The 27,001-nt window shown below is 43.5% G+C and overlaps 1 protein-coding gene across 1 annotated transcript; it reads right to left on the bottom strand.

The window, feature by feature from the left end:
- Positions 1–1,327: 1,327 nt before the first annotated feature.
- On the bottom strand, positions 1,328–26,739 carry LOC131233845 (cytochrome b-c1 complex subunit Rieske-4, mitochondrial-like). Its single transcript, XM_058230659.1, has 2 exons — positions 26,446–26,739; positions 1,328–2,171 (listed from the first exon to the last, which is right to left on the bottom strand). Exons 1-2 carry the CDS (start codon positions 26,627–26,629, stop codon positions 1,531–1,533), a joined length of 825 nt encoding a protein of 274 aa, XP_058086642.1. The 5' UTR covers positions 26,630–26,739; the 3' UTR covers positions 1,328–1,530.
- Positions 26,740–27,001: the final 262 nt, after the last annotated feature.

Here is a 27,001-nt window from a genome sequence, read left to right as displayed (position 1 = left end):
GGTCAGCCAGAGGTTTCATATGTACTGATGAGCAGGTTGCATGTAAATTTAATCTTTTTTCATCCGTTTATGTTGCTATATGCTTTTAAAATGTTCAAGCACTCTATTTTGAGATTATGAAAGAGAACCGCAACATACCTTTGGTAGCAGGCTAACTTAACCGGCGACCCAATTTGTACAAGCATCTTATCTTTGAAAATATCCAGCATTTTCGAGGGCAAAAGTGGAAATAAAAGAAAGCATGAAAACGTATCGCACCATAGGTGATCAGTTCCGGTTCTGAAAACTGTTGCTTGTTTTGAATTATCCACCAAAGGCATATTTCCAGGCAACGAGTACAACCAACAAATGGGCCATCGGTTGCTTCTAGTTTGTATGTTGGGAATGCCACTGCAGATATTTACCAAAAGTTTGAAATGATTAGTGTTTCAAAACTCAAGACTGGACCACCACCCTTTTCTTCCAGCAGTTAGATCCGAACAAATGGAGGATAATTTTGCAAAAGCTACACTACAACTGCTGCATGCACCGCAAGTACACGGAATTCCGGACAGCAGTGATGCTTCTATGTAAAATGGCACTATCTTTACAATTTTAACGCCCTTATGTCTGGACAGCATCACTCCATGTTGCAAAATGAGCAGAAGGGAGAGAGTCCAATCAAAATCCAAACGGCAAAATGAATCCTAATTAGAGCACTGACTCGATTCATCAACATTGTTCATTATTCATTATTCATACACTAAGTCATGCTTACTCAGGAGGAAGTACGATTCAGCCCCAACTCTGGTGAGTCCCAACAAAATGCGGACCAAACATTTTATACTCCCAAGTAGTGGAATCTCTTAACCACAATGATAAATGGCAAGCTGCTGGATGAGCATTTGGGCTTAGTCGTTGGCATACGGCTCAATGCGAATATATAGACCTAATTTCATTTTTGGCTTAAACTTTAGTGGGTCTGCTAGTGTTTGGGGAAAGGTGGTGCTGATACTTAAAAAGGTTGCACTGTTTCAACAAATGACTACATAATTTTTTGTACAACACAGTTCAAATTTCTAACCAAATTTAGATAATACCGAGTCTCATCAGATGCCTTGCAACCAACCATGAAGAGCTAAATATGCTAACGGTGGATATTTAGCAGGAATAAAAAATTTACAGAACTGATTGCTAAGACAGGCAAGTGGGTGTGGTTTTCTTAATCATTCCAAACAATTGGGCCCCTGTTAGATGGATGATCTCACTCCATCGGGCTGTCAACCACTCTCCATTTTAGTAGAGCATACATGAAACTTATTAAATGACATCCACAGGGCCAAAACCATGAGAAACATGTCCCCCCATGTCCAGCAGAATTATTCAGAATTCATGGCCAGAGAACACTGGCACTTACACAAAATCCAGGAGAAAATAAAGAAGTGAAACAGAAAAAGCATATGAAATTTGGTCACAAAATAGGCAGGGTCTTGCACTTAGCACAGAATATGAAATCCAAAACCCAGTTCTCTTCTGAATAGAATGCAATTATCACCCAATCAATAGCTTGCTCTCATCCAAGAAGCTGTAAGTGGGGACCTCTAGATTGTATGGTGCAGGTCCCTTGCGTATCCTGCCTGAAACATCGTAGTGAGATCCATGGCATGGACAAAACCAACCCCCATAGTCTCCTGCGTTGGGTAAAGGGATGCAGCCCAGATGGGTACAGACCCCGACAACAATTAGCCACTCCGGGTCCTTGACCCTCACGGAGTCCTCCTGTGGGTCACGCAGGGATGCCACATCCACGCTGTTTGCCAACTTGATATCGTCCTCAGTGCGGCGCCTAATGAAGACAGGCTTCCCACGCCATTTGACAGTCACCGTGCTTCCAGGCTCGATGCTGGAAAGGTCGACCTCAAGGGAGGCCATTGCAAGGACATCCTTGCTAGCAGACATGCTCAACACAAACTTGAGAACCAGCAGGCGGATCAAAGAGGCATACACAAACCTCCCACCGGTCAAGACAAAGTATGCGAAAGCTCGCTTGCTGGGGTCACCAGGAGGGAACCGCTCATGATTATACTCATCGTAGACAATTTTGTTGCTGGGGTTCTTCACAGCCACCACTGTCGCAGGAATGTCGGAGATCCCCATGTCATGTTTTGGAACAAGCGTTTGAGAAGCAAACCCTGCATGTGAAACCATTATATAGAGACCTGTGATTTCTACAGCACATTAAATAACCAGGGAGAAACATACAAGATATCAAACTCTACAATATGCTTGTGGATTGAAAGCCATGATTGCATATTTGAGCCATCAAAAGTTTCACAAGTAAAATAGATTGATGAAAAGCACCAACTGTCCAGTCTCTTCTTCTTCTTCTTCTTCTACTTTCAGAAGAAGGCTCCATACTAATCTTATATAACGCCATGCTTCCAGAGTATGAGGTAATGAAGTTTCACAACAGGTAAAAGGGCTTGATGAAAAGCATCAACTGTCATTTTCCTCGAGAATGTTAAATGCATATCTAATACGAAAGCTCTTTGTTAGTGACACTGCAAGCTAACTAGAACGGCATACAACTGAAAATGTTGATCTCATTAGAATAAGTCTGAATCATTCCTCAACTACAATTCTAAGAAGCCTTTTCTTAATCAATAGTCAATCCTAGGAAGATCAATTCTTTCACCTAGGATACACTTGCACTGATGATACCTTTTTAATCAACATAAAAGGCAAAAGGTGAAACTATCCATTAGGGCAATGGATAATGGGACTCGAGAGAGCAGGACCCATCCTCTCTCGCAAGCAAATCCACTATATAAATCAGTTACCTCAAAACGCAATTGAACTCCACAGCATGGTATACAAAAACAGTTATGTAACGGTAATGGTGGGTACTGTTACCGTAACAGGCATTACGACCCATATCATAATGGGAACGACCATTATTGAATTAACTTGCTCCATGGTCAAAGAATCCTAATCATTAATGATGCTATTGACAATGAGGGGCCCCTCATGTGAGGGGTCGGAACACATACACAAATCTGGGAGGATGGCAGTCTTGGAGATTCCGGCCATTCATCAGGTAGCGTGCATTGTAAATATGCAGTATACGAAAATCAGGGTAGTACACTCATTGAGCCACACGTGCATGTTGAATTTGGAATGTTAAACTTTTTTCCCCTAGAACCACCCATTTTTCTCATTCAAGCTTTTATTATTATTATTATTATTATTTTGAGAGAGAGAGAGAGAGAGAGAGAGAGAGAGAGAGAGAGAGAGAACTGCAAAATTTATAAAAGAATTCAGGAACCCCCAGAAAAAAGGATAACAGCCCAAGAAAAGAGAGATTACAAATAACTCCCCTCCTTGGCACCATCTCCACCACTTTGCTCTCACTTCTAAAGCACCTCCCAATCCTCTCTTCCCAAATCACCCACAGAATTGTTAGCAAACACAGCCTCCAAACCATTGACTTTAACTTACTGAAACCCACTTCGTGCCAGGCCATTAGGAGAACCCACAATTGATTCTGGCGAAGTCCACGACATTTTGAAGTTCCTCGTAATATTATCCCACATCAGCTAAGCAAAAAGGAACAATGCATGAAAAGATGGTCAACAATCTCAGCATTTTTCATGCACATGAGACAAACATGAGACTGCTTCTGGGTCCTTACTCTTACTCGGGTGGTAGACTCTTAGGAGTTTCAACACTGGGTCAAGGGTTCGAGTACCCATGGAGGTGAATTCCACTAGCGTGAGTGCGTGGGGATATGTGTGCGTGTGTGATATAAAAAAAAATTAAAAAAAAAACATGAGAAGGTTATCAACCGTTAAGACTTTCTTCCAACCTACTAACCACCCAAAGGCCGACACCCTCTCCATCATCCCTTCTTGATACACTAAACAGATAGAAAAATGAGTGAATTGGGAAGCCAGCCTGACTTATCAACTCACCAAACCATTCTATCCGGGTCCCCCTCATAGGATAGCACAATTGAAGCTGACCAAGTAGAGATACAAAACTCGTCCACCTCATCATCAAGCAGGTGCCTTGTACATGGGGGAGACCAAACAACTACTTCACCGCTAAGAGAGAAGCATCCAACTATCAGAATATTGCCGTCCAGGGATAGATGGCTGATTCTAGGGAACACAACCTTCAAATGGGATTCTCCAACCCACACATCCTTTCATCTCCTCATTGCAACAAAAACCCGATGCCCTCCATAAATCTCGAGTTCCAGGTAGTAACCCTTCCCAAATTGCAAAAGCTCTACAAGAAGCTGAGTTCCTCGTCCACCAACCCTCATCTTGGCATGCATATTTGTTGGCTATGACTTCTTTCCACAATGCGCCCTCCAATTCCAATCTCCAGAACCACTTCCCGACTTAGACCAACAATATTATGGTCCATTGCACGTTCACCATGTAACCTACCTAGTGAATGGGTGTGTTCCTCACTCTCACATAACGAGCATCATTGAATCACAACCCTTAACAATAGAAGTGTACTTCCATGGCGTGGAGACCTTCCTAGAAATCAAGGCCAATGCATTTGTAGAGTCGCCCTCATTGATATGGAGACACAAAAAACAGCTTTAAAGAGGGCTACCACTGCTTTAATATCCATAAGCTCTACAAAGCTAGCATGATCGACTTTAACTTGATCTGACAAAGCTATCTTAAACTCACCAAGATGATCTCTAGGAACCCCACCTATTCCGATCAAAACCAGAATTCCCTAGAACTTTGGGTTTTTTTTACATTTCCCTAGAACTTTGGTTGACATTCAATTTCCACCAACAGGTGGGGGAGACTGTGAAGGAGATGATGAAGACTTTGGCAGCTCGCTCTATTTTACCATTTGCCAATTACCTTCGAGGTTTGGTGATTCTCACACAATTGAAATCTTGGTCATACTAGACCAATTTGCATGTGTAATGTACTTGGCCACCAAAGGGCCTATTCACATAAGCATCAACAATTCTTCCATTACCTTAACACAAAATGGCCCACATGAAGAACTAGGGAGGGCCCTCCATAACACTTCCCCCTTCCATGCTTTAAAATAATAATAATAATAATAAAACACTAGACCACCCACTGAAGTCTCTGCCACAAAAGGTGGAAGAAACCCTCTTTTGCAGGCCCCACTTCAACACAAGGACCCATGGATTTAAATAGCAATTTTGGAGTGCAACTTGCCAGGGGACTGAAACCAGTATAATTCGCCTCTTATTGGTCTGTTCCAATCAGTTTCGGTCCCATTTCAACATGGTGACTCATTTCATGTTGGACCAAAACCAATACAACTCAGACAATGCCGCCAAAGGGATATGATTCGCACAAGCATCAACGATTCTTCCATTTCTTTCATGCAAAATACCCACATCATGGCACTAGGAAGGATCCGCAATAACACTTTCCCTCGATGTTTTAAAAGGAAAAAAAAAAAAAAAAAAGGACCAACCATTGAAGATCTCTGCCATAGAAGGTGGAGGAACCTTCATAGCCGCTTCGTAATGAAGGAAGATGCAGTCAACCAAATCCCATCTTGCTAACACAATGCACATATTGGGAAGGAAGAAACCAGTCTTGTGTAGGCCACAATCCAGAAGTACTGAAACTGGTGTGACTTGCCTTGTATTGGTCCATTTCAGTAAGTTTTGGTCCCATTTCGATCTGGTGACTCATTTCGTGTTGGACCAAAACCGATACACTTGGCATCGGATGATGCCAAGTCATATCTGAGGATTTTTTTAACCAGTGGAGGACTATTCGATCTCCAAACCTTGGCACATGGAGGGGAAGAAGAATGTGCACATCACTTTATAGAATGCTTGATGCAAGAACCCACCATGAGGTTCCAGAAATTGTATTGTTTATCTTCCATTTCTAGGTAGATGGATATCTTCAAAAACTTTTAGGAGATTTTCAAGGTCCTCCATCTTGAAGTCCCATTAAATCTCTCCTTAGAGCCATAGCCCAAATCAAAACGCCTCCCAAAACATTAACAATCTATGACAAGGGCATTTCTCATTGAGGTTGAGTAAAGATGGGGAAAACACTCCACAGGAACGGCATAACTCACCCACACTTCTGCCGATATCCGATTCTATCTCCAAATCCAACCTCAGTTCTAACCCTTTAGCAGAAACCTCATCTACTCTGTACGCATCCCTGAATTTAAAATGGCGACCGCCCCTCCCAGTGAGTCAAAGACTCTTTGTTGTGCAGCCAATGTAGTGCAGCTAACTAGCATTGAAAATCTAACTAGCAACGACGGCGAGGAAGATATGGCGGTGACGGCAATGAATCCAACGAAGGCGAGGACTCAGGAAATGGCGCGTTTGGCTCTAGAGGGTGAGGGCGAACATGGCAAACGGGATGAAAACCATCTGCAACAAACAAGGAACAACCAAACAACGGGACCGAAGGATGGAAAATTGGGGCGATCGAACAAGGAAAGAAAACAGAAGAATGGATTCAGGTGGAAAGGAAAGTCCGGGACCGAAGGCAGAAGAACAAATACGACCCTCTGCCAACCCTATTCGTAAAGGGAGACCCATCAGGTTGGTTTCCTCTCAACCTGGAAAGAGTTTTTGGAAGAGCAGGGGCAGTCATGGATGTCATTATGCCCAGGGACAAAAAGACAGGTGATTACAGGGGCTTTGCCCTAATTAGAATGAGCTCTGAGGTAGAGCTTACTCGAGCTGTAGCCATGCTACATGGACAGAGCTTCCAGGGAGAGAAAATCCTAGTGCAGCGAGTAAGGTACGGACCAGAGAGAAATCAAACCCATACGCAAAAGGGCCCCATAACATCTCATAAGAAAAAACCGGCCATCAATATACCAGGCTCTCAACCTATATCTTATCGGGATGCCCTAGTTTGCTCGTCTCAAAACTACCAGCAGCCGCCTAGCCCGACCGAACCAACTCTCGGGAGGGAGAATACTCTACCTGACGAAGGCAAGAAGATTCCTAACTATATCCGAGTTAGCGAGGATGAGGTTCTCAAAGCTAAGGCAACTCTGTCGAAAACGCTGGTGATTGTGGCGCGCGAGGAGGCGACCATATCCCAAATCAATGACTGGATTGGCGAATGCGCTAACATCCGTGCTAGATCTTTTAGCCTACGTCCTATAGGTTATAACGAGGTGTGGGTTAAAGGCGATCCGGGAGTGAACTTGGAGGCCTTACTCATGGCAATTGCGATCCATAGGGACGGGCCCGTGAAGGAGGTGAAACCCTGGAATAATTTCAGCTCATTCAGAACTGAGGACGTTTGGGTCCTGGTTTGGGGAGTCCCTATCGAACTGTGGAATGAAGAGTTCTTCCTCGCAGTAGCATCTTGCCTCGGCTCGTTTGTGGAATTAGGTCTAAAGACAAAACAGGGAGTGGAAATGGGAGTGATAAGAGTTTGTATCAGTAGAAGGAAAGGTATGCCTCTCCCTAACCACATCTCTATCATCATGGAAGAAAGATCTATTAACCTTCCGATCCAAAGGGAAGAGCCAAACTCCCCCCTTCCGCGTTGGGGAGACCTATGGCGGTGTAACATAAATCTCACTGCCGGTAGGGAAGAGGATGTCATGTCTTTTCAGTGTGCCCGCAGATCACCGGAGAATATCAGTGAGGTAGGTGTTTTTCGAAATCGCCCAGCTGTGAGACAGCCAGATAGATTACCACATGGCAAGCTTCTTTCTCCCTCCCGGCTTCGAGACGCATGCCCGGTCAAAGCGCATGTCTTGAGAGAGCTACGTGGCACATATCAAGCCATAGAGCCCATCGGCGATGACGGTTCGCGGCTCGATACGGAAACACGTGTGGGCGCAGTTAATAGCATCGAGAGGAGTGGCGGTGTTGACGACACCATCGTACCGCGTGGCAAAAATCCAACGGCCTCTTCTCAGCCACCTATTCCGATCGAGCGCCCAGACCTTTCCGAAGCTACGTTTCGTCCTGGTTTCGAGTATGGACCAGTTACGGAACCTCATTCCTTCCTAGAGCCCACAGCCTTGGAAATTGCTTCGACGATTGCTACTCAATCTGAGCCTTCACCTTTTGATCTTAACCGAAGACCTCGTCCGGGTCCTATATCAAACCATCCCCTCTCCTCTCAGGATCATATCTCTCCCTCGTCCTCAGCAGTCTCAGATCGTGAGCGAATTCTCGCTGTCCAGAGCAGCTCCAAAACAATCGGGCTCGCCTCGCATGAAGATATGAACCTCCAGCTACAATTAATCCCCCCTTCGACATCCCGTCCGAAGAACCAATGTTCGACGACGACTCATCCTCCCACCAGCAATCTCCATCATCGTCAGTGACCCTCAAATCAAATTGCCTCTCCTAATCCTTCGACGACTCGAAAATCAACCTCCTTTCTTTGTTCCAAGACCTAGCAAGAGCTAATGTTATTATTGCGGAGCCCCTCTAGGTCAGAAATGGCAACCCTCAAGTTACCCTGTTAGAGGAAGAGCAGAGGGAGATCTTGAGCAAGAAGATTCAAAGGAAGAAATGGATTCGTGATGCGATGAATCACATCGGGAGGCTGTTTGGGTTGTCGTTCGGTGACTGTCCGGAGGACTTCCTAGCCCTCTTCCAATGTGTCGAGAGCAGAGGCAGGCCGTTGGACCCCAACAGAACCCCTCAAAAACGAGCCTCAAGGGCAAGCAAAAACAGGGAAACGAAGAGGAAAGTCATCAAGTCGGGAAGCAAATCTATAGCATTGAATGAAGCCGGTGCTGAGGGCTCGCGGGGAGGTATAGTTAAATCATGAAAATTGTTTCTTGGAACGTGCGGGGGGTAGGTTCGAAGCAAAAAAGAAGGCTTATTAAGGAGTCCTGCAACAAATGTAATCCTCAAATCCTCTGCCTTCAGGAAACCAAAGTGAAAGAGATAGATGATCGTCTGATGAAAACGACCTGGAAGGCTTCAGACATCATTTGGGGGGAAAAAGGTGCCTCGGGCAACTCTGGGGGCATCCTGATTGCGTGGAGGTCAGCTTTCTAGACTCTCTGGAACAGTTCTTTTGGGAACTACTCCGTCACAGCTACCTTGAGAAGCAGTGCAATGGCGGCAGACTTCCTCATCTGCTCAATCTATGGGCCTAACAATAACGACTGCAGGGAAGACTTCTGGAAAGAACTATCTTCCGTGAGTCAAAGTTTCAGTGGGCCTATATGTTTCGCTGGAGACTTCAACTACATCAGGTTCGCGGCGGAAAATTTGACTGGTACCAAATCAAAACCCCATATGAGCGCTTTCTTCGACTGGATCAACAGCAACCGCCTGGTTGACCTCCCACTTCTAGGCTCTCGTTATACCTGGACGAACGGGAGGCTCGCCCCCATCTTGTCCAAGCTAGACCAATTCATTGTTTCTCCCGAGTGGCTGGATCGCCTACCTTCCTCCTCTCAGTCAGTCCTTCCCATGACTACTTCTGATCACTGGCCCCTTATCTTATCTGCTGAGGAGTAAGATTGGGGTCCTAAGTCATTCCGTTTTGATATTTCCTGACTTCATGTTGCAGATTTCAAAGCAAAGGTGTCTGAGTGGTGGAAAGAGTTGCACTTAAACGGCTTTGGGGGCTACAGAATCCACTCCAAGCTAAAATTGTTGAAAGAAAAAAATCAAGCAGTGGGCTAAGGAGGAAAGGCGGTGCTCGGAAGAAGAGTCCAACTCGATCCCGCTGAAGATTCAGAAGATTGATGCCCAAGCAGAAACCAGTCCAATGTTGAAAGATAGCCTAGCGAGAAGAATTCAACTCATTCAAGCCCTCTCAGCTAAAGTCCCTAAACAAGAAACGTTGTGGAAGCAAAAGGCTAGGGCAAAGTAGATTAAAGAAGGGGATAGGAATACGAGATACTTCCACAACATTGCTAGTATGCACGCTAGGTTTAACTGCATCAGCAGTATGGTTATCAACGAAGATCGAACAGAGGACAAAGATACGATCACAAATGAAGCTATATCCTTCTACCAAGACCTGCTGCAGAAAGATGACTGGTCCAAACCTCAGCTAGATAACCTTCCACTTCAATGTTTGAGCATTGAGGATGCTAATTTCCTGGAAGTGAGCTTTACTTTGGATGAAGTAAAGAAGGCAGTCATGGATCTAGGTGGAGACAAGTCTCCCGGGCCTAACGGCTACCCCATTTTGTTCTTTCAAGTTTTTTAGGATTTGCTTTAAGAAGAAGTGATGGAGTTCTTCAACGAATTCCATGCCACAGGAAGATTATCGAAAAGCGTCGGGGCGACTTTCATGGCCTTGATCCCAAAGTCCCCGGGAGCGTCTGAATTCAAGGAATTCAGACCCATGAGCCTCATTGGTAGCTTGTATAAGATCTTGGCCAAGCTGCTAGCCAATCGACTGCAGAAAGTGATAAGATCAGTTATCGCCCCCAATCAATGCGCCTTCATCCCGAGCAAACAGATCATCAACGGAGCTCTCATTGCAAACAAATGCCTTGATTCCTGCCACCGATCTAAGAAGAAATTTATTTTCTGTAACTTGGACATGGAGAAGGCATACGATCACGTGGAATGGGTAGTCCTTCTGTATTTGATGACTCGCATGGGCTTCGATCTGAAATGGAGAAGATAGATTCAGGAGTGCATCAGTTCGGCCCATTTTTCAGTCCTTCTAAATGGAGCCCCGAAAGTTTTTTTCAAGAGTACGCATGGTCTCAGACAAGGTGACCCTTTATCCCCTTTCCTTTTTCTGATCGTCGGCGAGGCTCTCTATACGATGCTGCACAAAGGTCAGATGGAAGGAATCCTCAGGGGAATCCAAATGAAAGGAATTCAAGCTCCTCTTTCCCACATTCAGTTTGCGGACGACATTCTGATCTTCTCTGAAGCAACTACAAAATGTGGCCAATCTACGAACTGCGATTAGATGCTTTGAAGCAGTTGCTGGCCAGCAGAGTTACTGGGGTGTTCCTCCGGGTCGTTCCCGACATCCTTTGTCGGCCTCCCTTTGTGTGTAGGTAAACCAAAGAATCACCAATGGGACAGAGTCATTCAGAGATTCCATCACCGTCTAGCTAGTTGGAAAACTCGCTATCTATCCAGTGGGGGTCGTCTCCCGCTGATCAAAGCAGCGCTCCCCAATCTGCCCACCTATTTCATGTCGGTTTTTCAATGCCCAGTTGCGGTTCTCAAATCCATTGATGCCCTTAGATGCAAGTTCCTATGGCAGGGAAAGGAAGACAAGAAGAAACTCTCTTATGAAGTAGAAGCAGGTATGCACGCAGATAGAGGATGGCGGAGCTGGTATAAAAGATTTAAAGCTGATGAATTAGGCTCTTTTAGGTAAGTGGATTTGGAGGCTTGGCAACGAAAAGAATGCCTGTGGAATAAAATTATCAAAGGTAAATACGGGAGATCCGTTGGAGGATGGTGGACAAGCGAGTCTTCATTACATAGGGCCTCTTCAATCTGGAAAGGTATCTGCCGTATGAAAGAAGTGGCTGTGCAGGGTACTGGTTTTGAAGTGGGAAGGGGAGATCTGTTCATTTCTGGACAGACATTTGGGTAGGAGAATCCCCGTTGAAAGACAGATTCTCCCGTCTTCCGGCTAGCAACGAAGAAAAATAGCTTCATCTCTGACAACTACTCTATGGAAGCTGACAAAATGGTTTGGAATATTCAAAGTAGAAGAAATCTAGAGGATTGGGAAATTAACGAACTTGTGGATCTCCTGGAATGCATTCATCATATTCATCCTATCCAGACTCAGGAGGATAGTATCATTTGGAAAGCAGAAAAATCATCTCTCTTCTCTGTGAAGTCTCTCTTCAAGCTCCTCTCCTCCACCAGCGGAGTCTCCTACCCTCAACGCCCTCATTCTTTTTGGAAGTACGACGTCCCTCCAAAGGTGCATGTGTTTGGTTGGCTGGCCAGAAACAATAGGATCCTCACGGTGGATAATCTCCGGAAAAGAGGACTGATCCTCCCCAATGTTTGCATTTTTTGCCTTGCTGCAAAAGAAACGGTGAATCATCTTCAAATCCATTGTCCGTATACTTATTCTATCTGGGCAAACATCCTCCTCTACTTCAAGGTCTATTGGTGCTTTCCTAAAGACGTGGACACGCTCCTTAAGGCATGGCATGGCATAGGAATAGGAAAACAAAAGACCCGGGTCTGGTGAATGGCAATAATGGCTACTTGGTGGGCTGTTTGGACTGAGAGGAACAATAGGTGTTTTAAAAACAAATCAAAGCCCCCCCACTTTCTGTCTTCCCTGGTAAAGTGCATGGTTGCTGAATGGGTTTCCCATATGGATGGGATCAATGTAGATTTTCTTTTCCTTGAGGATTAATGGTTTCTGCCTCCTCAGCAGATTCCGTTCTCCTTTGTTTTATTTCGCTCTTTAATTCAAGTCATCTTTCAAATAAAAAATAAAAAATATTGCACCGATGACTAAATGTATTGTTTGGAAGAAGTCGCATTATAAACCTTTAGGTTAGCAATAAATGGTTTTTTAAAACATTTTTTAGTCACATACCGACAGAAACAATACCACTGCCATTCACCAAACTCACAAGTCCCTTTCAACTTGAATGATTCATGCATAAAGTTGGGTGGGGAATTAGGATTCACAGTTGACAAGAACAGCACCCCTGTGTATAGGCTGATTAAGGTCATAGAACAAACTTGCTATGGTCCCATTGACTTAATTTGTTACTACTATTACCTTTATAATATTGAGTGAGTAATTCCAGCAGCCATGGTATTGTCTCTACAGTCTCTGGCACAACAGCTGGGCACGGTGGAGGTAACCCAGGCTTGGATAAGGATCACAGAGGTAAAAGAAGGGCATAAAAAAGCCATTTGGGGAAGCCTGATGTAGTTATGGATAAAATGCCCACTTTTGGAGGTAACACCCACATGGCGAAGTCATCTTCACAAGAAACATGGCAAAAAAAAAAAAACTACTACTAAGAGCAACAATTCCTACATGATGAGGTTATGCTATTGAGGATCGAATTAAAATTGGATAACCTAAAGAAAATTGATCAGGAGATCAAAAGAGTAAATGACCTTGAATTGCTTTTAAATAAAAAATTTTAAAAAAAAAAAAAGAAAAAAAAAGAAATTGTGGTCAAAAGATCTCTCAGTTGATCACTTGACAAGTATGGTACATGATCACCTTGAGAAAGCAGTATTATTTGAATTGTACAATTCACGATATGAATCATGACTCAGATTGTATCACAGGGGTGTACAATCCAAATTGTACAAATCACAAGTACAACTGAATTGTATGATTTGTACACCCAAATTGCAGGTACAACTGCATTGCGTGATATGTATCTGAATTGTACGATCCAAATTGTGAATCAAATGATCCAGTCATATCGTACAATTCAATAGGGCGTGCAATTCACCAAAAAAATGGTGAAAAATCATTTTTTATTTACTTTTTGTTTTTTTTTTTACCCTTTGTTTATAAAAGACTTGTAAGGCCCACCCATATTAAAAGAAAAAAGCCAACTTTTGTTTCTTTTAAGAGAGGAGTTTTGGAGTTTTTAAAGCTTAGAGAAGAGATTTGAACATATCTTTTTTATCAGACTACAGAATCAAAAATCGATTTTTCCATTGAAATTCTACATGAAAATAAGTTTTTTAAATTTTAAAAAAAAAAACACAAAAAATACTAATAGATTCTTTTCTTTCCTTTGTTCTCGTTTTAGGATATGTGAGTTGAAAATTATTCAGTATTTTTGTCTTTTTCTTTGCATTTTCTTTATTAAAGATTCTTTTGAAGAATTTTAAAGATTCGTGCACTTATTTTTAGGGTTAAATAATTATTATTTTTCTAAAATTTGTCTCTAGGTTTTATTTTCGTCTTTACCCTACGATTCTATTGATTGTTCTTGAAGATGGTGACGAAGTCTAATGATATACTACATGGGATTATTGCAGAAAGTGGATGAAAATACTAACCATCACCTCAAATGAAACTTTTATGGGAAGAGCCATAGGGGAAGTATATTTCAAATAAAACATTGCCTCGCTCGAACAAACAAGAACACATCGGCGTGTTCAAGAGTAGGTGATGATGTAGCACCAGTAGCGGAGAAGTTCTAAGAAATTGTTGGACATGAATTGTGGTCACAAGAAACAACAAGAAGATGCCATGTATGAGGCCATAAGAGTTCTAATCATACATTACGTGGAATATTTGATTAGTTGGGGAAAAAGGAAGAGGATTATGGATGATTTTGTTGGGAAAGAGAGTGGGAGAAAAGGAAAACCATAAGTGACTCTAAATAGTAGTTGGAAAAAAGAGAGAGATCATGTTCGTCTTTCTATTGCTTGCTTCCTCTAGGAAGAATGCTCTGCCATTCAATCTTGTGAAGAGCACTTTCTTTGCACCAATGATGTAAGCTGTTGTTACATTTGAATTGGGGCAATGCTTCCCACCCATCATGAAGTGAGAAACAATTTTTTGAAGATGGGGTTGAAAACATAGAGAAAGCATTTGAGATGTATAAGAACGAATGTGCAAAAACAGGATGTACGACCATGTCAGATGGGTGGATGAATTGCGTGAATAGTCTATTACTAACTTTTATGTTAATAGTCTAAGTGGTACTTCTTTTTAATTTGTTGATATATTAGACATTTTCAAGAATGCCAACAATTTATACAGAAGAATGTGCAAAACAGGATGTACTATAATTTCAGACAGGTGGATGGATTTGGTGATTTGGTCTATTACTAACTTTTTTGTCAATAGTCCAAGTGCTATTTTTTAAAAATTTGTTGATACATCCAACATTTTCAAGAATGCCAACAATTTCTTAGTATTATTTGAGGCGGTCATTGATGATGTCATGAGGAGGATGTGGTACATATAGCTAGGGATAAAACAGGTCAAATGTTGATAGAGAAGATAAATAAGTTATTTTGGTTACCATGTGCAGCCCATTGCATAGATCATATGCTTACAGACATCGGTTACCATGTGCAGCCCATTGCATAGGTCATATGCTTATAGACAACGACAAGGACGAAATGCGGTGAATGACGACAGCGACGAAAAGCGGCGCGTGTGCTCGTCGTTGGGGGGACTCCTCCACCGACGATTCCGGGAAATCAATCGGCCATGCTCCAGCCTCAGCCAGTATTGGTCGGAATAATGTCCCGCCTGGAGACTCTGCCGGGCTGAGGCGGAACCTGCTGTCCAGAATGATATTGGTTGGATTGTAGTTCCTCATTAGAAAGTTTCTTCGGAACCTCTTTCGGCAAGGAATCGAGTTGACTATCCGACCTTGTTTGTCAAAGGATTTCCGAAGGGGTGGCTCCCGATCAATATAGAACGAATTTTTGGGCGCGCCGGAGCGGTAATGGATGTGATCATGCCGCGCGATCGGGATTCAGGTGCGTACAGAGGCTTCGCCCTGGTTCGAATGTCTTCTGAGGACGAGTTAGCTCGTGCTGTTGGTATGTTGCACGGCTTTAAGTTCGTTGGATGCCCATTGCTGGTCCAAAGGGCGAGGTTCAGTCCCACCTTTGCCCAGATCCATAAGTCTCAACCTGCCGCCATTAAAGCCTATCGGCCGAAACCCCAGACCCTCCCTCCGCCTCCCTCAACCTCACCCTCACCTTCCCCTCCTCAATCGTCGGAGGCGACTAGATTTAAGGAGGCCCACCTTCATCAAATCCCCAACCCGCCCACATCAAGCTGTCCTACTTGCGCCGCCGTTCCTCCCATCTCAAACCCCCACCCTATTCCTTTCGTCTCCCCCTCTTCTAAACTGCATGTACCCATTGTGATCAACATGGCACACTTTCATCTAGCCAGCGAAAATCTCAAGGATTCCATTGTTATTCTCTGTAAGGAAGGGGCCTCCATTTCTCAAGTGAGGGACTGGCTTCCACCAAGAAACTACCAAATTAAACCGCTGGGCTTCAATGAGTTATGGGTTAAGGTCTGTCCGGGAGTCAACCCGGAGATGTTGCTAATGGTTGGTCACCAACGTTCAGGAGGACCAGTAGCAAGAGTCATGAAGTGAGAGGACTTTTCCATCTTTGGTATGGAGGACGTCTGGTTCCAGATTTGGGGCATCCCGTTGGAGCTCTGGTTCGACGAATTCTTCAATGTTGTTGCGGCTTATCTCGGCTCCTATCTTGAAGTGGATCCGAAGACGAAGTTGGGGGAGGAGGTCGGGGTCATCAGAATCCGAGTTCGGAGGAAGAAAGGTACCCTGCAACCCTCCTCGGTGAAGGTCATTATTGACGATCGGCCTCTAGAATTCCCAATGATCAAGTAATCGCTGGACGATCAGTTTCCTAGGTGGGGCGATCTCAGGCGCATTAGAGAAGGCCCTCCGCCAGCACCGCCAGAGACCAACCCGTCCTCCATTGATGAGCGAGCATAAGTCCCATACTCCCACGGACCTCCGTTGCGAGAGCCTGTCAGTGGCGCTGTTGAAAAACGTCGTCAGGCCTGCAGTTCTGATCGCTCCGAGACACGTGGAGCGCTGGAACCATCACGGCCGCCTTCTCTTGCTGACACTTCACATCGAGCACCTCGCTCTCTGATATCTACTTCTCATCAGGAGACGCGTGGCAAGAGGGCTCGGGCTTCGGGGTCTATGTACAGAAAAAGGCCCGTTTATCCGGGAGAATCATCGTCGTATCCTCAGGTCCGAGTGGCTAGCAGTCCTGCCTCGTTAGAAGCTTTCAATTCTCAGCTGGCGCCTCCCTCTCCCTCACGTCATGTAGGACTCGTGTCATCTCCCGCTGGAAGTCGGGCGTCTCCATCACGCTATGCTAGACGTGTGTTATCCCATGCGGGACATCTAGCAACACATGTGGGGCATGTAGCTGAGAAGTTGAATTCCGTTCTCACGTGCGACCCGAGTTTGGGTCTGGACCCGACCCCGGCTCCAATACCCTTGACTGTCAATTTTCCTATTCTATCTGATGCTCGGCCCTCATCCCTTTGCTCATCGCTTCCTGCCTTCACTCCCAACATCTCCAACCATCCATCCTCTGTCCCTACCTACCTCTCTAAATCCCCCGCTCCGATCTGGAAAACTCCAAACCTTGCCCTACCTCCCATCCGCTCTTCTCATCCTAATCCTTTCTCGGATTCAGACGACGATTCGGTAGGGAGAGATTCGTCCCTCGGCAACTTATCTGAGTATCAATCTCACCCGTCCTCTCCTCCCTCCCTTTCCCTTTCTCGATCCCCCTCTGCCGACGTCATGGACTTGGGTCCCATCACGTTGTTTGATGATAATATCACAGGTGAAGTTCTATTGGCAGAGCCTCTCCAGATGATAGCCGATCCTCCGCTTCAAGCTTCGCCCTTGGGAACAGAGAGAGCGGATCTAATTTTCAAGCTTCAGAACAAAAAGTGGATTAAAGAGGCTATGGGAAAGGTGGGGAGATCTCTCGGTCTGTGCTTCGGCAATCGGCTGGAAGATTATGTGGCTTTATTCCAGTGCATAGAAAACAGAGGCAAGCTGATAGAAAGGTGCATATCGCCAGTTAAACACCTACCCGGATTATCCAGCATCCGCGAGCTCCAACGACTTGAAGCCAGCCCAGGGCTCATTTCAGCTTCTAAAGTCTCCTCCAGGAGGCAGGGCAACCGGGGAAGCATGGTCGCCCAATGAAGATTATCTCTTGGAATGTTAGGAGGGTCGGCTCCAAACATAAAAGGAGTGTGATTAAAGTGACGATATCTCGAAAGAATCCTGACGTTGTGTGCTTCCAGGAGACTAAGGTCTCTAGATTTAAGGATAGCCTGCTGGCCACTTTGTGGGGTGCAAATGATGCTAAGTGGTTCTCCTTGGATGAGGTGGGAACTTCGAGAGGTGTCCTGGTTGCTTGGAAATCATCTAAATGGGAGCTCCTAGGATCATCTAGGGGGTCTTATTCGGTCACAGTTAAACTTCAAGATAAGTTTTCCCCTTTTCTGTCTTATTTCGGTCGTTTATGGGAAGAGTTAACTCAGGCTCGCCAATGCCTTTTTAGGGCCTTCCTGTGTGGTAGGGGACTTCAATGCCACCTGCTTTGTGGAAGATCACTCCAGAAGAAGAAGACCGTCTCCCGCAATGCTTCAGTTCTCGGAGTGGATCCAACTTCAACAATTCATAGACCTGCCACTCTCAGGAGCCAGGTTCACCTAGACCAATGGTTGTGCTTCACCTATTCTATCCCATTTGGATAGATTCCTTCTCTCCCCTAAATGGGTCGAGGTTTTCTGCTCTGTCCAGCAAGTTGCATTGCCAAGAACTACTTCCGATCATTGCCCGATCTTCCTCTCAGTGGTTGACGATAACTGGGGCCCGAAACCTTTCAGGTTTAACTCTTCGTGGCTTCAGTCTGATGATCTGCAGCAGAAGATTAAGGAGTGGTGGTCCAACTTCCAGGTAGAGGGCTTTGCTGGCCACAAAATTATGTGCAAACTCAGGCTCCTTAAATCCAAAGTGAAGGAGTGGCGCTAGCAGGAGGTTATGAATAGAGAAGCTGAAGTAGCCGCGCTGCAGGACAAACTCCAGCGTATTGATTCGGCGGCAAAAGTTAGCCCTTTGTCGCTTGAATCTCTCTCCAGGCGGATCGCCATAATTCAGATTCTCTCCAATATAGCCCTGTAAGAAGAAGCTTCGTGGAAAATTAAATCCAGAGCGAGATGGATTGCAGAGGGCGATAAGAATACTAAGTTCTTCCCTAACATGGCCAACATGCACACTCGATCGAAGGCTATTCTCAGCATCTTCGACAACGGGAGTAGAGTTGATGATAAAAGAGAGATCGAGGACCTTGCCATCACCCATTTCAAGAATCTTCTATCGGCTGAGCATTGGGTGAGACCGCGATTGGACAACGCCCCCTTCCAGACCCTGAATTCGACCGATAATGAGCTTTTGGAAGCTTAGTTTACTGAGGAGGAGAGCAAAGCTGCGGTCGATGCCTTGGGAGGGGATAAATCTCCAGGCCCAGACGGATTTCCAACTAGATTCTTTCAGGCCTTCTGGGAGTCGGTTCGCCATGACCTCCTCCTTTTTGTCCAGGAGTTCCATTCCAGAGGAAAGTTATCGAAGGGGCTGGGTGCATCATTTATCTCTCTCATCCCTAAGGTGGCTAGAGCTTCTTCTTTCTCAGAGTTTAGACCGATCAGTTTGATTGGGAGCCCGTACAAAATTCCACCCAAAATTCTTTCATCTCGGCTTTCGAAAGTCATCAGCAAGTTGATCTTGAGAAACCAAAATGCTTTTATAAAGAGTAGGCCAAGGTATCCCGTATCGGTATCAGTTGGCGTAACGGTGCCCTTCAAAACCGATACAGATGCAGGGGCGTAACGGCGATACAGGGGCATAACGGCCCGAAACGGCGCAAAAAAAAATTTTGCCAAAAAAATATGGATTAAATCTGGAATATTCTAAGCATTCCAAATATGCATTCATTTATAAATTGGAACATGTTTATGGTGGTGTAACGGTCCACTCTTTGGTGAGAAGTTGTATCGAACTGTCTGATTAATTTTTGGACCAGGCAACCTGAATTTGACTACAAAATTTATATATTTAATTTTCTAAATATCTAATTTATATACTTAACAATTTAATATCTTTCTCCCAATAGTTCTTTAAAAAAAATGAAATTAAATTCAGGTAGATCGCGTTGCCAATTTGGGGCTGACTTGGAGGACCAATTCATGCCCCAAATCAGCCTCAAATTCATGCAATTTATTGGCATCATCCCACTTGTGAATTGGTGGACATTTATTGGATAGTGAATCATGAAAAAAAAAAATCAAAAGGCCCTGCTTTAAAAAATAAGCGTCCACAAATTAACAATTAAAACTATTCAAACAACTTGATTTTGGCATTTTGAGTTAGCAATTACAGTCCATAATTTAATTGGTAAATTTTAAGTTAATACATGTCTAGTGTACAATTTTTTAAGGCCCCGAATTAGGTAGAATTAGGTAGAACTCGGATTGTGAAGTGTAGCACACAAGTGTCAAAGTTTTTTGGACCCTACTCGTGATGAATGTGTTATATCCACACCATCCATCCATTTTGCCAAATAATTTTAGGGCATGAGCCCAAAAATGAGGCAGATCCAAAGCTCAGGTGGACCGTACCATAAGAAACAACAATAATTAAACGACTATCATTAAAAATTTATTGGGGCTACAAAAGTTTTAGATCAAGCTGACATGTGTGTTTTCCCTTCATCCACGTCAGTGTGACCCTATTAACAGGTTAGATGGAAAATAAACATTATAGTGGACCCTAAGACATTTTTAATGGTGAGCGTTCTATAACCATTGTTTCCTATGCTGTGGTCCACCTGAGATTTGGATCTTCCTAATTTTTTGAATCACAACCGGCAAAATAGATGGACGGCATGGATAAAATATATACATCATGGTGGGGCCCATGTGGCACGTGTACAATTTAATAAAATGTGCAGCGTGCTGCATAACTCGCATGCAGTCCATTCATTTCACGCAAGCAGGTCCTGTGGGTCTGATCATGAGGTATGTGTTATATCTAAACCGTCCATTCATTTGACAAGCTTGTCTCAAGGCTTGACACGAAAAATAATACAGATCTAATTATCAAGTGGACCACACTGCAAAAAGCAGTGGGGGATTGAACGTCTACCATTGAAACCCTTTTTGGGATCACAGAACTTTTGGATCAATATGAAATTTGTTTTTCCTCTTCATTCAGGACTTTTTGACCTTATGAACAGATTGGATGGAAAATAAATGTTATGGTGGGCCTACGAATTGTTTAACGGTGAAAATCATCATCTCCGCTACTATTTTTGGTGTGGTCCAGACGATCTTTGGATGCGATTCATTTTTTGGGTAATGCTCTAAAATGATATTTAAAAATAGATGAACGGTGTAGATATGATAAATACATCATTGTGGAGCCCATATAACTTTGATCTCCTTTGAACCGTTCGTACAACTCGGAGCTCGAGGAGCGTCAGCGCTCGTCTTCGCACGACACGTATCTACACCAGCTATATAGCTGGTGTGTGATACACCAGCCAATCCGTTTCGGTAACTGTCAACGTTAATAATAATGAAGAGGGCAAGAATAGAGGGAGAGAGAAGAAGAAGAAGAGGAAGACGACGAAGGCTGCAACCGCAGCCGCAGCAGGGCCGCAGCTGTCCGAGAAGAAGAAGAAGAAAGAGAAGAAAAGAAAGGAAAAAGGTAAGTTTTTTTTTTTTTCAAGGCCTGTAATAGCCGTTACGGGTCAGTAACGGCCGTTACGGGTACAAAATCGGGACATCGGCCAGCGTAACGGGTCCCACTGTTACCATTACGTATCGGCCGTTACGGCCGATACGTAACTGATTTGGGACACCCTGGGGTAGGCAGATCACGGATGGCGTGCTGATCGCGAATAAAGTCCTCCATTCTTGTCACAGGGCTAAATCTAAGGGCATTTTCTGTAAGCTGGATGTAGCCAAGGCATATGATCACGTCGACTGGGATTTCCTACTCTATATGCTTCGTTAGATGGGCTTTGGGGCCAGGTGGAGAAGGTGGATTGCAGCCTGTATCAGCTCCGCTCACTTCTCTATAATTCTTAACGAATCCCCTAAAGGATTCTTCAAAAGTTCCAGAGGCCTGCGTCAGGGAGATCCTCTCTCCCCTCTCCGGTTCCTGATTGTTGCGGAGGCACTGTCGATAATGATTTCCAGAGGGCAGGAGCATGGCCTATTGCGTGGTATCGCAGTGCCCAGTCTCCCCAATCCCCTTACTAACATCCAATTTGCGGACGACACTCTCATCTTCTCGGAAGCATCAGCGGATTGCATCGACAACCACCTTATTACCCTGCAATGCTTCGAAGCGGTTTCTGGTTTGAGGATCAACGTGTCCAAATCCAAACTGTTGGGTATCCATGTCCCCTCTCCTTTGTTGCAGGTCTTCGCTGATGCCCTTGGTTGTCAGGTCGGTTCTTTCCCCTCCTCCTTCGTGGGTCTCCCCCTTGTTGTAGGCCGGCCACCAAAATTCATGTGGGACACGATCATCTCCAAGTTCCATAAGTTCCTCGCCACTTGGAAATGCCGCTACCTATCCTTGGGCTGTCGCCTGACGCTCATTAAATCTGCCCTGTCGAGCCTCCCGCTCTATTTTATGTCCCTATTCCAGTGTCCCGGACAGGTGTTCAAGGCTATTGATAAAATTAGAAGAGATTTTCTATGGTTCGATACCGATAACCAGAAGAAATTTCACTTACTAGACTGGTCCGAAGTCTGTAGGAATTTTAAGGAAGGCGGGGCTAATGTCAAGAACCTGAAATTGATGAACTCTGCGTTATTAGCTAAATGGGTCTGGAGACTGGCCACGAAAAAGGAAGCCCTGTGGGCGTTAATTATCAGAGGAAAATACGGCTCGTCTAATGGGGATTGGTGGCCTAAAGATTCGTCATACTATAAGGCTTCCCATATATGGAAAGGGATTCTTAAAGCGAAAGATCCAGTCATTCAGAATACCTGCTTCGAGTTGGGCAATGGCGCCTCAATTCGATTTTGGGAAGACTTGTGGATTGAAGAGAGGCCCCTCAAGTTTCAATATCCGCAGATCTACCGCCTGTCCCCGAACAAAGAAATCTCTATCATCAACTACTATTCCGTCTTGTCTGCCCACATTGTTTGGGACATCAGAACCTCTAGAAATCTAGACGACAGCGAAGCCATGGAGTTTAAAGCCCTCATGGAGTACATCCTTAGATCTACTCCCCACAATAATCATCCTGATAGGCTTATTTAGCAGTTAAAGAAGTCAGGTCTTTTCTCTATTAAGTCTCTATATTCAGCTTCGCACCCTGTGCTTCCTCTCGTGCATGCGGCCTCTCCGTTCATCTGGAAATATCCCATCCCTCCTAAGTTTATGTGCTTCGCTTGGCTAGCTGGTCGCAACAGAATCCTAACAGTTGATAATCTGATTAAGAGGGGCATGCAGATAGTGAATATTTGTCTGTGTTGTATGAGGGAGAGGCTGAATCGGTCAACCATCTACTGGTTCACTGCTCTTTTATGTCTAAGGTTCGAACCGACTTCTGTCAGAAGTTTTCGGTGTCCTGGTGCAACCCTGGATCGGTCGCCCCTCAGCTATCTTCTTGGAATGGGCTCAATCTTGGGAAGGTCAAGTCTATCATGTGGTGCACGGCCATCATTACAATCTGGTGGGCTATCTGGGAGGAAAGGAACAATCGTTGCTTCAATGACGTTTCCTTGTCGACTTCGGTGGTCGGATGTAGGGTTAAGAAGCTGGTGATTGAATAGGCTTCTAATGTAAACAACCTAAGATGTTCTGATTTTACCTTTCTAGGTTGCTAGGGGTTATCTGCTATCTCAGCAATGTTGCCCCTTTTCCTTTCCTTTCTTCTCTTTTGTTTCCTCTTGTCTCTTTCCTTTTGTTGTTTCCCCTTTTTTCTCTTAATGAAGTTTCAGTTGCTTTTATAAAAAATAAAAAAAATAAAAAACAGACATCGGTAAATTGCAAGTTCATGTGGAGAATAGTGAAGGCAAGGGCTATAACTGTGCACATCTACAAGCATCGTTGGATTTTAAATTTGATGCAAATATATATATATAAGGCGAGTAGACTAGACTGGCCATGACACAATTTGCTACATGTTATTTGACACTGCAGAGCATACATGAGCATAGGATCGGTTTGAGGTCAATGTTTACCTCAAAGGAATAGGACACGAGCCATTTTTCCAAGCCCCAATGGAAAGGCACATGTGTGTAGTAACAGTCTTAGCTGATGTACACTTTTGGCAATCCATGGGCATTAAGGGCTTAATCCAATGTGCTTATCAAATATGGAATCCGATGATGAGTAGATCATTGACAAGAAGAATCCCACCTTCCTATAGATAATGACTAGATGGCTACGGGTGAGTGTTTTGTTGAGGCGTTAGAGGGTGATGAAGGTGTAGGCTGTAATTCACAACGACATGGACAATGTAGTAAGCATACACCATTTTGTAGGTCTAGTCTTGTACTCTTGTATACTTACGCTTAATCGTGTTATCTGGTTATGACAAACTGATAAGCATAACTTGTTTTATAGAGCAAAGGGAAAAAACAAAAGTGGGGGGAGGAGAAAGATGAATTTGTTTCCACCTCAAATTCTGAAGAAAATGATGGTGTTAACATTGATATTAATATTAGTGATGATGAGAATGATGGTGCTGACGTAGATGGCCGACAAAAGGGCCAAGGATAGGTGTTGAAGCTAGGCTGAAGATTTTTTTAACATTCTGTTTTCCTTTTGAATTGTAGCAATGAATACATGTAAATGGGCGAAGGGTTTTTCTTTTTGAATTCTACAAATGAATACATGTACATCCACAAAGGGTGGTGTTTTGAACTTGATTATGACACATTCATACGCTTACAAATACTTTGTATACAGTTCATCACATGATAATATCATGATTAGTATTGTATCTTGGTGCATATTCATGAGAAAATGAATGATTGATGTGTGTTTTTCCTAATCTATTTACAATTTTATTTTATTTTTTAATGATATTTTTAAGAAAATTGGAATAATCTTATGATTTGCAATACGATTCATAATACGATAACAATTATGATTACATTGTGAGAAAGCAATAAAGTACATGATATGAAAACCTACACTTCCACAAAACTAGCTAATATTCAATCGTTAATAAAATGAAGGGGTGCACATTAGAGGATCTTAAAATTATGGAAAGGTCATTTAGACTCAAGTAGTTGAAAGATCAAATGATCTCCATCATCTTCGTCAAATCTTTGTTCCAGCGCTTTATTTAACATGAACACTGAACAGAATTACTTCACTAATAAGAACACGAAACACAATCCATCAAGCTAATGGCCACACATCACCTAAATGGCTATGAGCTTTCTTTTGAGACAATACACTCAATGAGGTTCACTAGAAAGCATCCTACTTGCCAAGCTTCACAAGGGACATCCAAAAATTATAGTACCCTAAATTTCAAAACCATACTGTGATACTCAACATAATTTCATTATTAAAAAACTCTATAGAATTCACTATAAAAACTTTATAACTACAGAATTATCTGTATCATTAGCCAACATTCCAAAATACCAAGAAGGCACAACTACAAAATATTATAAACATCTGCATAGAAACAATTCGAAGAACATATAAGGAAAAAGAAACAGACAACATTAGATATATCAGATAAACTCAACCAATAGTCAACAATCACATTGAAATCTTCAAACCAAACCAATAAATTGTTAAAGAATGTTACAGACGTGGTTTTATTTTCCCAAAACTTTAAAGTTCATCATGCTTTTAAAAAACATGTTGTTGGGAAGAAAACATCATCTCCAGTTTTCATGTCCGTCAACAGAACATACTAATGAGGTTGTCTAAGGGGTCGTTTGGATGGTGGTAAATGGTTTACGTTGTAAATGACTTACTAGTAAATCACTTAAAGGCTGTAAATGATTTACAGCCTGTCTGTTTGGCTTAAAGTTGTAAATGATTTACTAGTAAATCATTCAGAGTGTTTGGATAGCCTGTAAATGGTAAATGAAATCTGCTTTATAGGCTTTCACTCAAAAAAATAGAGCTGTTGCCATCTCCTCATTTACTAGTAAATGAAACTCACCTTTTTGCTGGTAAATGAGAAGGGGGGTTTGCTAGTAAATCATTTACAAGTAGTAAATGATTTACTAGCAAATTAGAGCATCCAAACACAAGTGGTAAATGATTTGCTACTTGCCCCATTTACCACCATCCAAATGACCCCTGAGCCACAAACACCTCTACATCTGACCCCACAAGCTAACCCTTGCATGCATAAGACATCTGAGCCGTACACCAGGCGGGCCCTGTGTACATGTCTATCTTGAAAATAAGGACAATCCGCTTGCTGTTTGGAGCACACGTGTTTAAGGAATGCTGACCATCAGCAATTGTTTTAAACCGCCCATCGTGTTGATACAGGTACTGTCCACCTGATGAGTTAAATACCTGATTCATGGACAAGGTAATCTAAGTGATGGGGCCCACATGATGCACAGCTCTAACGTCCCCATATAGAGGTGTGTGTAGGCTTACCACATCATCATACACCAGCCTCGAATAGTGAATCTAAAACTCAGATCAAAAGCACCGGTCTTTTACAGATTACAAAGGGGAAAAAAAGACGTTATGAGGGAAAGGCCACACTCGATCTTCATATAAATCCAATCCTCATCGGAAGCTATCACAATCATCTCCAACCGATTCCTTCTCCCATTCAAATGAATAAAAAGAACCCTAATTCCATAAATGATCAACGAAAGGAAAAGGAGGATAGAATTTATCTTATGATCTAGGAATCCAATCAAATATATACTGAAAGAAAAGGGAATAAATGAAGAAACCCTAAAAATCGACGAAGAAGACAGCCCTAACCTCTGATCGGTACGCGAAACGGAGATTGGGGGGAGAACTCGATAGTGGAGGACGTGGATCTGGAATCGACAGTAGCGGATTCTCCGTTCACGGGATTCCCAGAGAGGAAGAAGGTAGTGGAGGCGGTTGGATTCGGCCTCCATGAGAGAGAAGAGAGTCTCCTTCCTGCAACTCTCAGCATCATTTTCCGCTTCTTCTTCTCCTGATATGTCTTTCTAGGGTTTTTTCTTTTTTCTTTTTCCTTTTTTCAGGGCAATTCGTCGAAGAAAGGAGAGAAGGTGGGAGAAGGCGAGGGAAGAAAACGGGAGGGCCGAGAAAGAGATGGATGGAGTGTAACAAATACCGCCGAGATTTTGAAAATATGCCGTAAATATCGCGACAAATTCAAAACGATATTATCGCGACGTTATAAAATCCGCGAAATTAGTCAATATCCCATCAGATGGTTGATTTAACGTATTTTGTTAAAAATACAATCTAAAACTTCTGTATTAAAAACCACTAATCAAATCGCGGAAGCGGACTGCGTCCCGCCCCGCCGGAGGGTAATCCGGAC

This window comes from Magnolia sinica, chromosome 18 (assembly GCF_029962835.1).
Source record: "Magnolia sinica isolate HGM2019 chromosome 18, MsV1, whole genome shotgun sequence".
Classification (NCBI taxonomy): Eukaryota; Viridiplantae; Streptophyta; class Magnoliopsida; order Magnoliales; family Magnoliaceae; genus Magnolia; species Magnolia sinica.
Note: the sequence above shows the minus strand (reverse complement) of the source record. Positions and strands in the feature narration are given on the sequence as shown.

What these genes read in the sequence shown, in the direction of transcription:
- LOC131233845 (XM_058230659.1), bottom strand. Translation starts at nt 26,629, where the DNA reads ATGATGCTGAGAGTTGCAGGAAGGAGACTCTCTTCTCTCTCATGGAGG. An exon ending in GTTTCGCGTACCGATCAGAG is followed by an intron (nt 2,172 to 26,445) that starts GTTAGGGCTGTC and finishes TTTCACATGCAG; the next exon opens with GGTTTGCTTCTCAAACGCTT.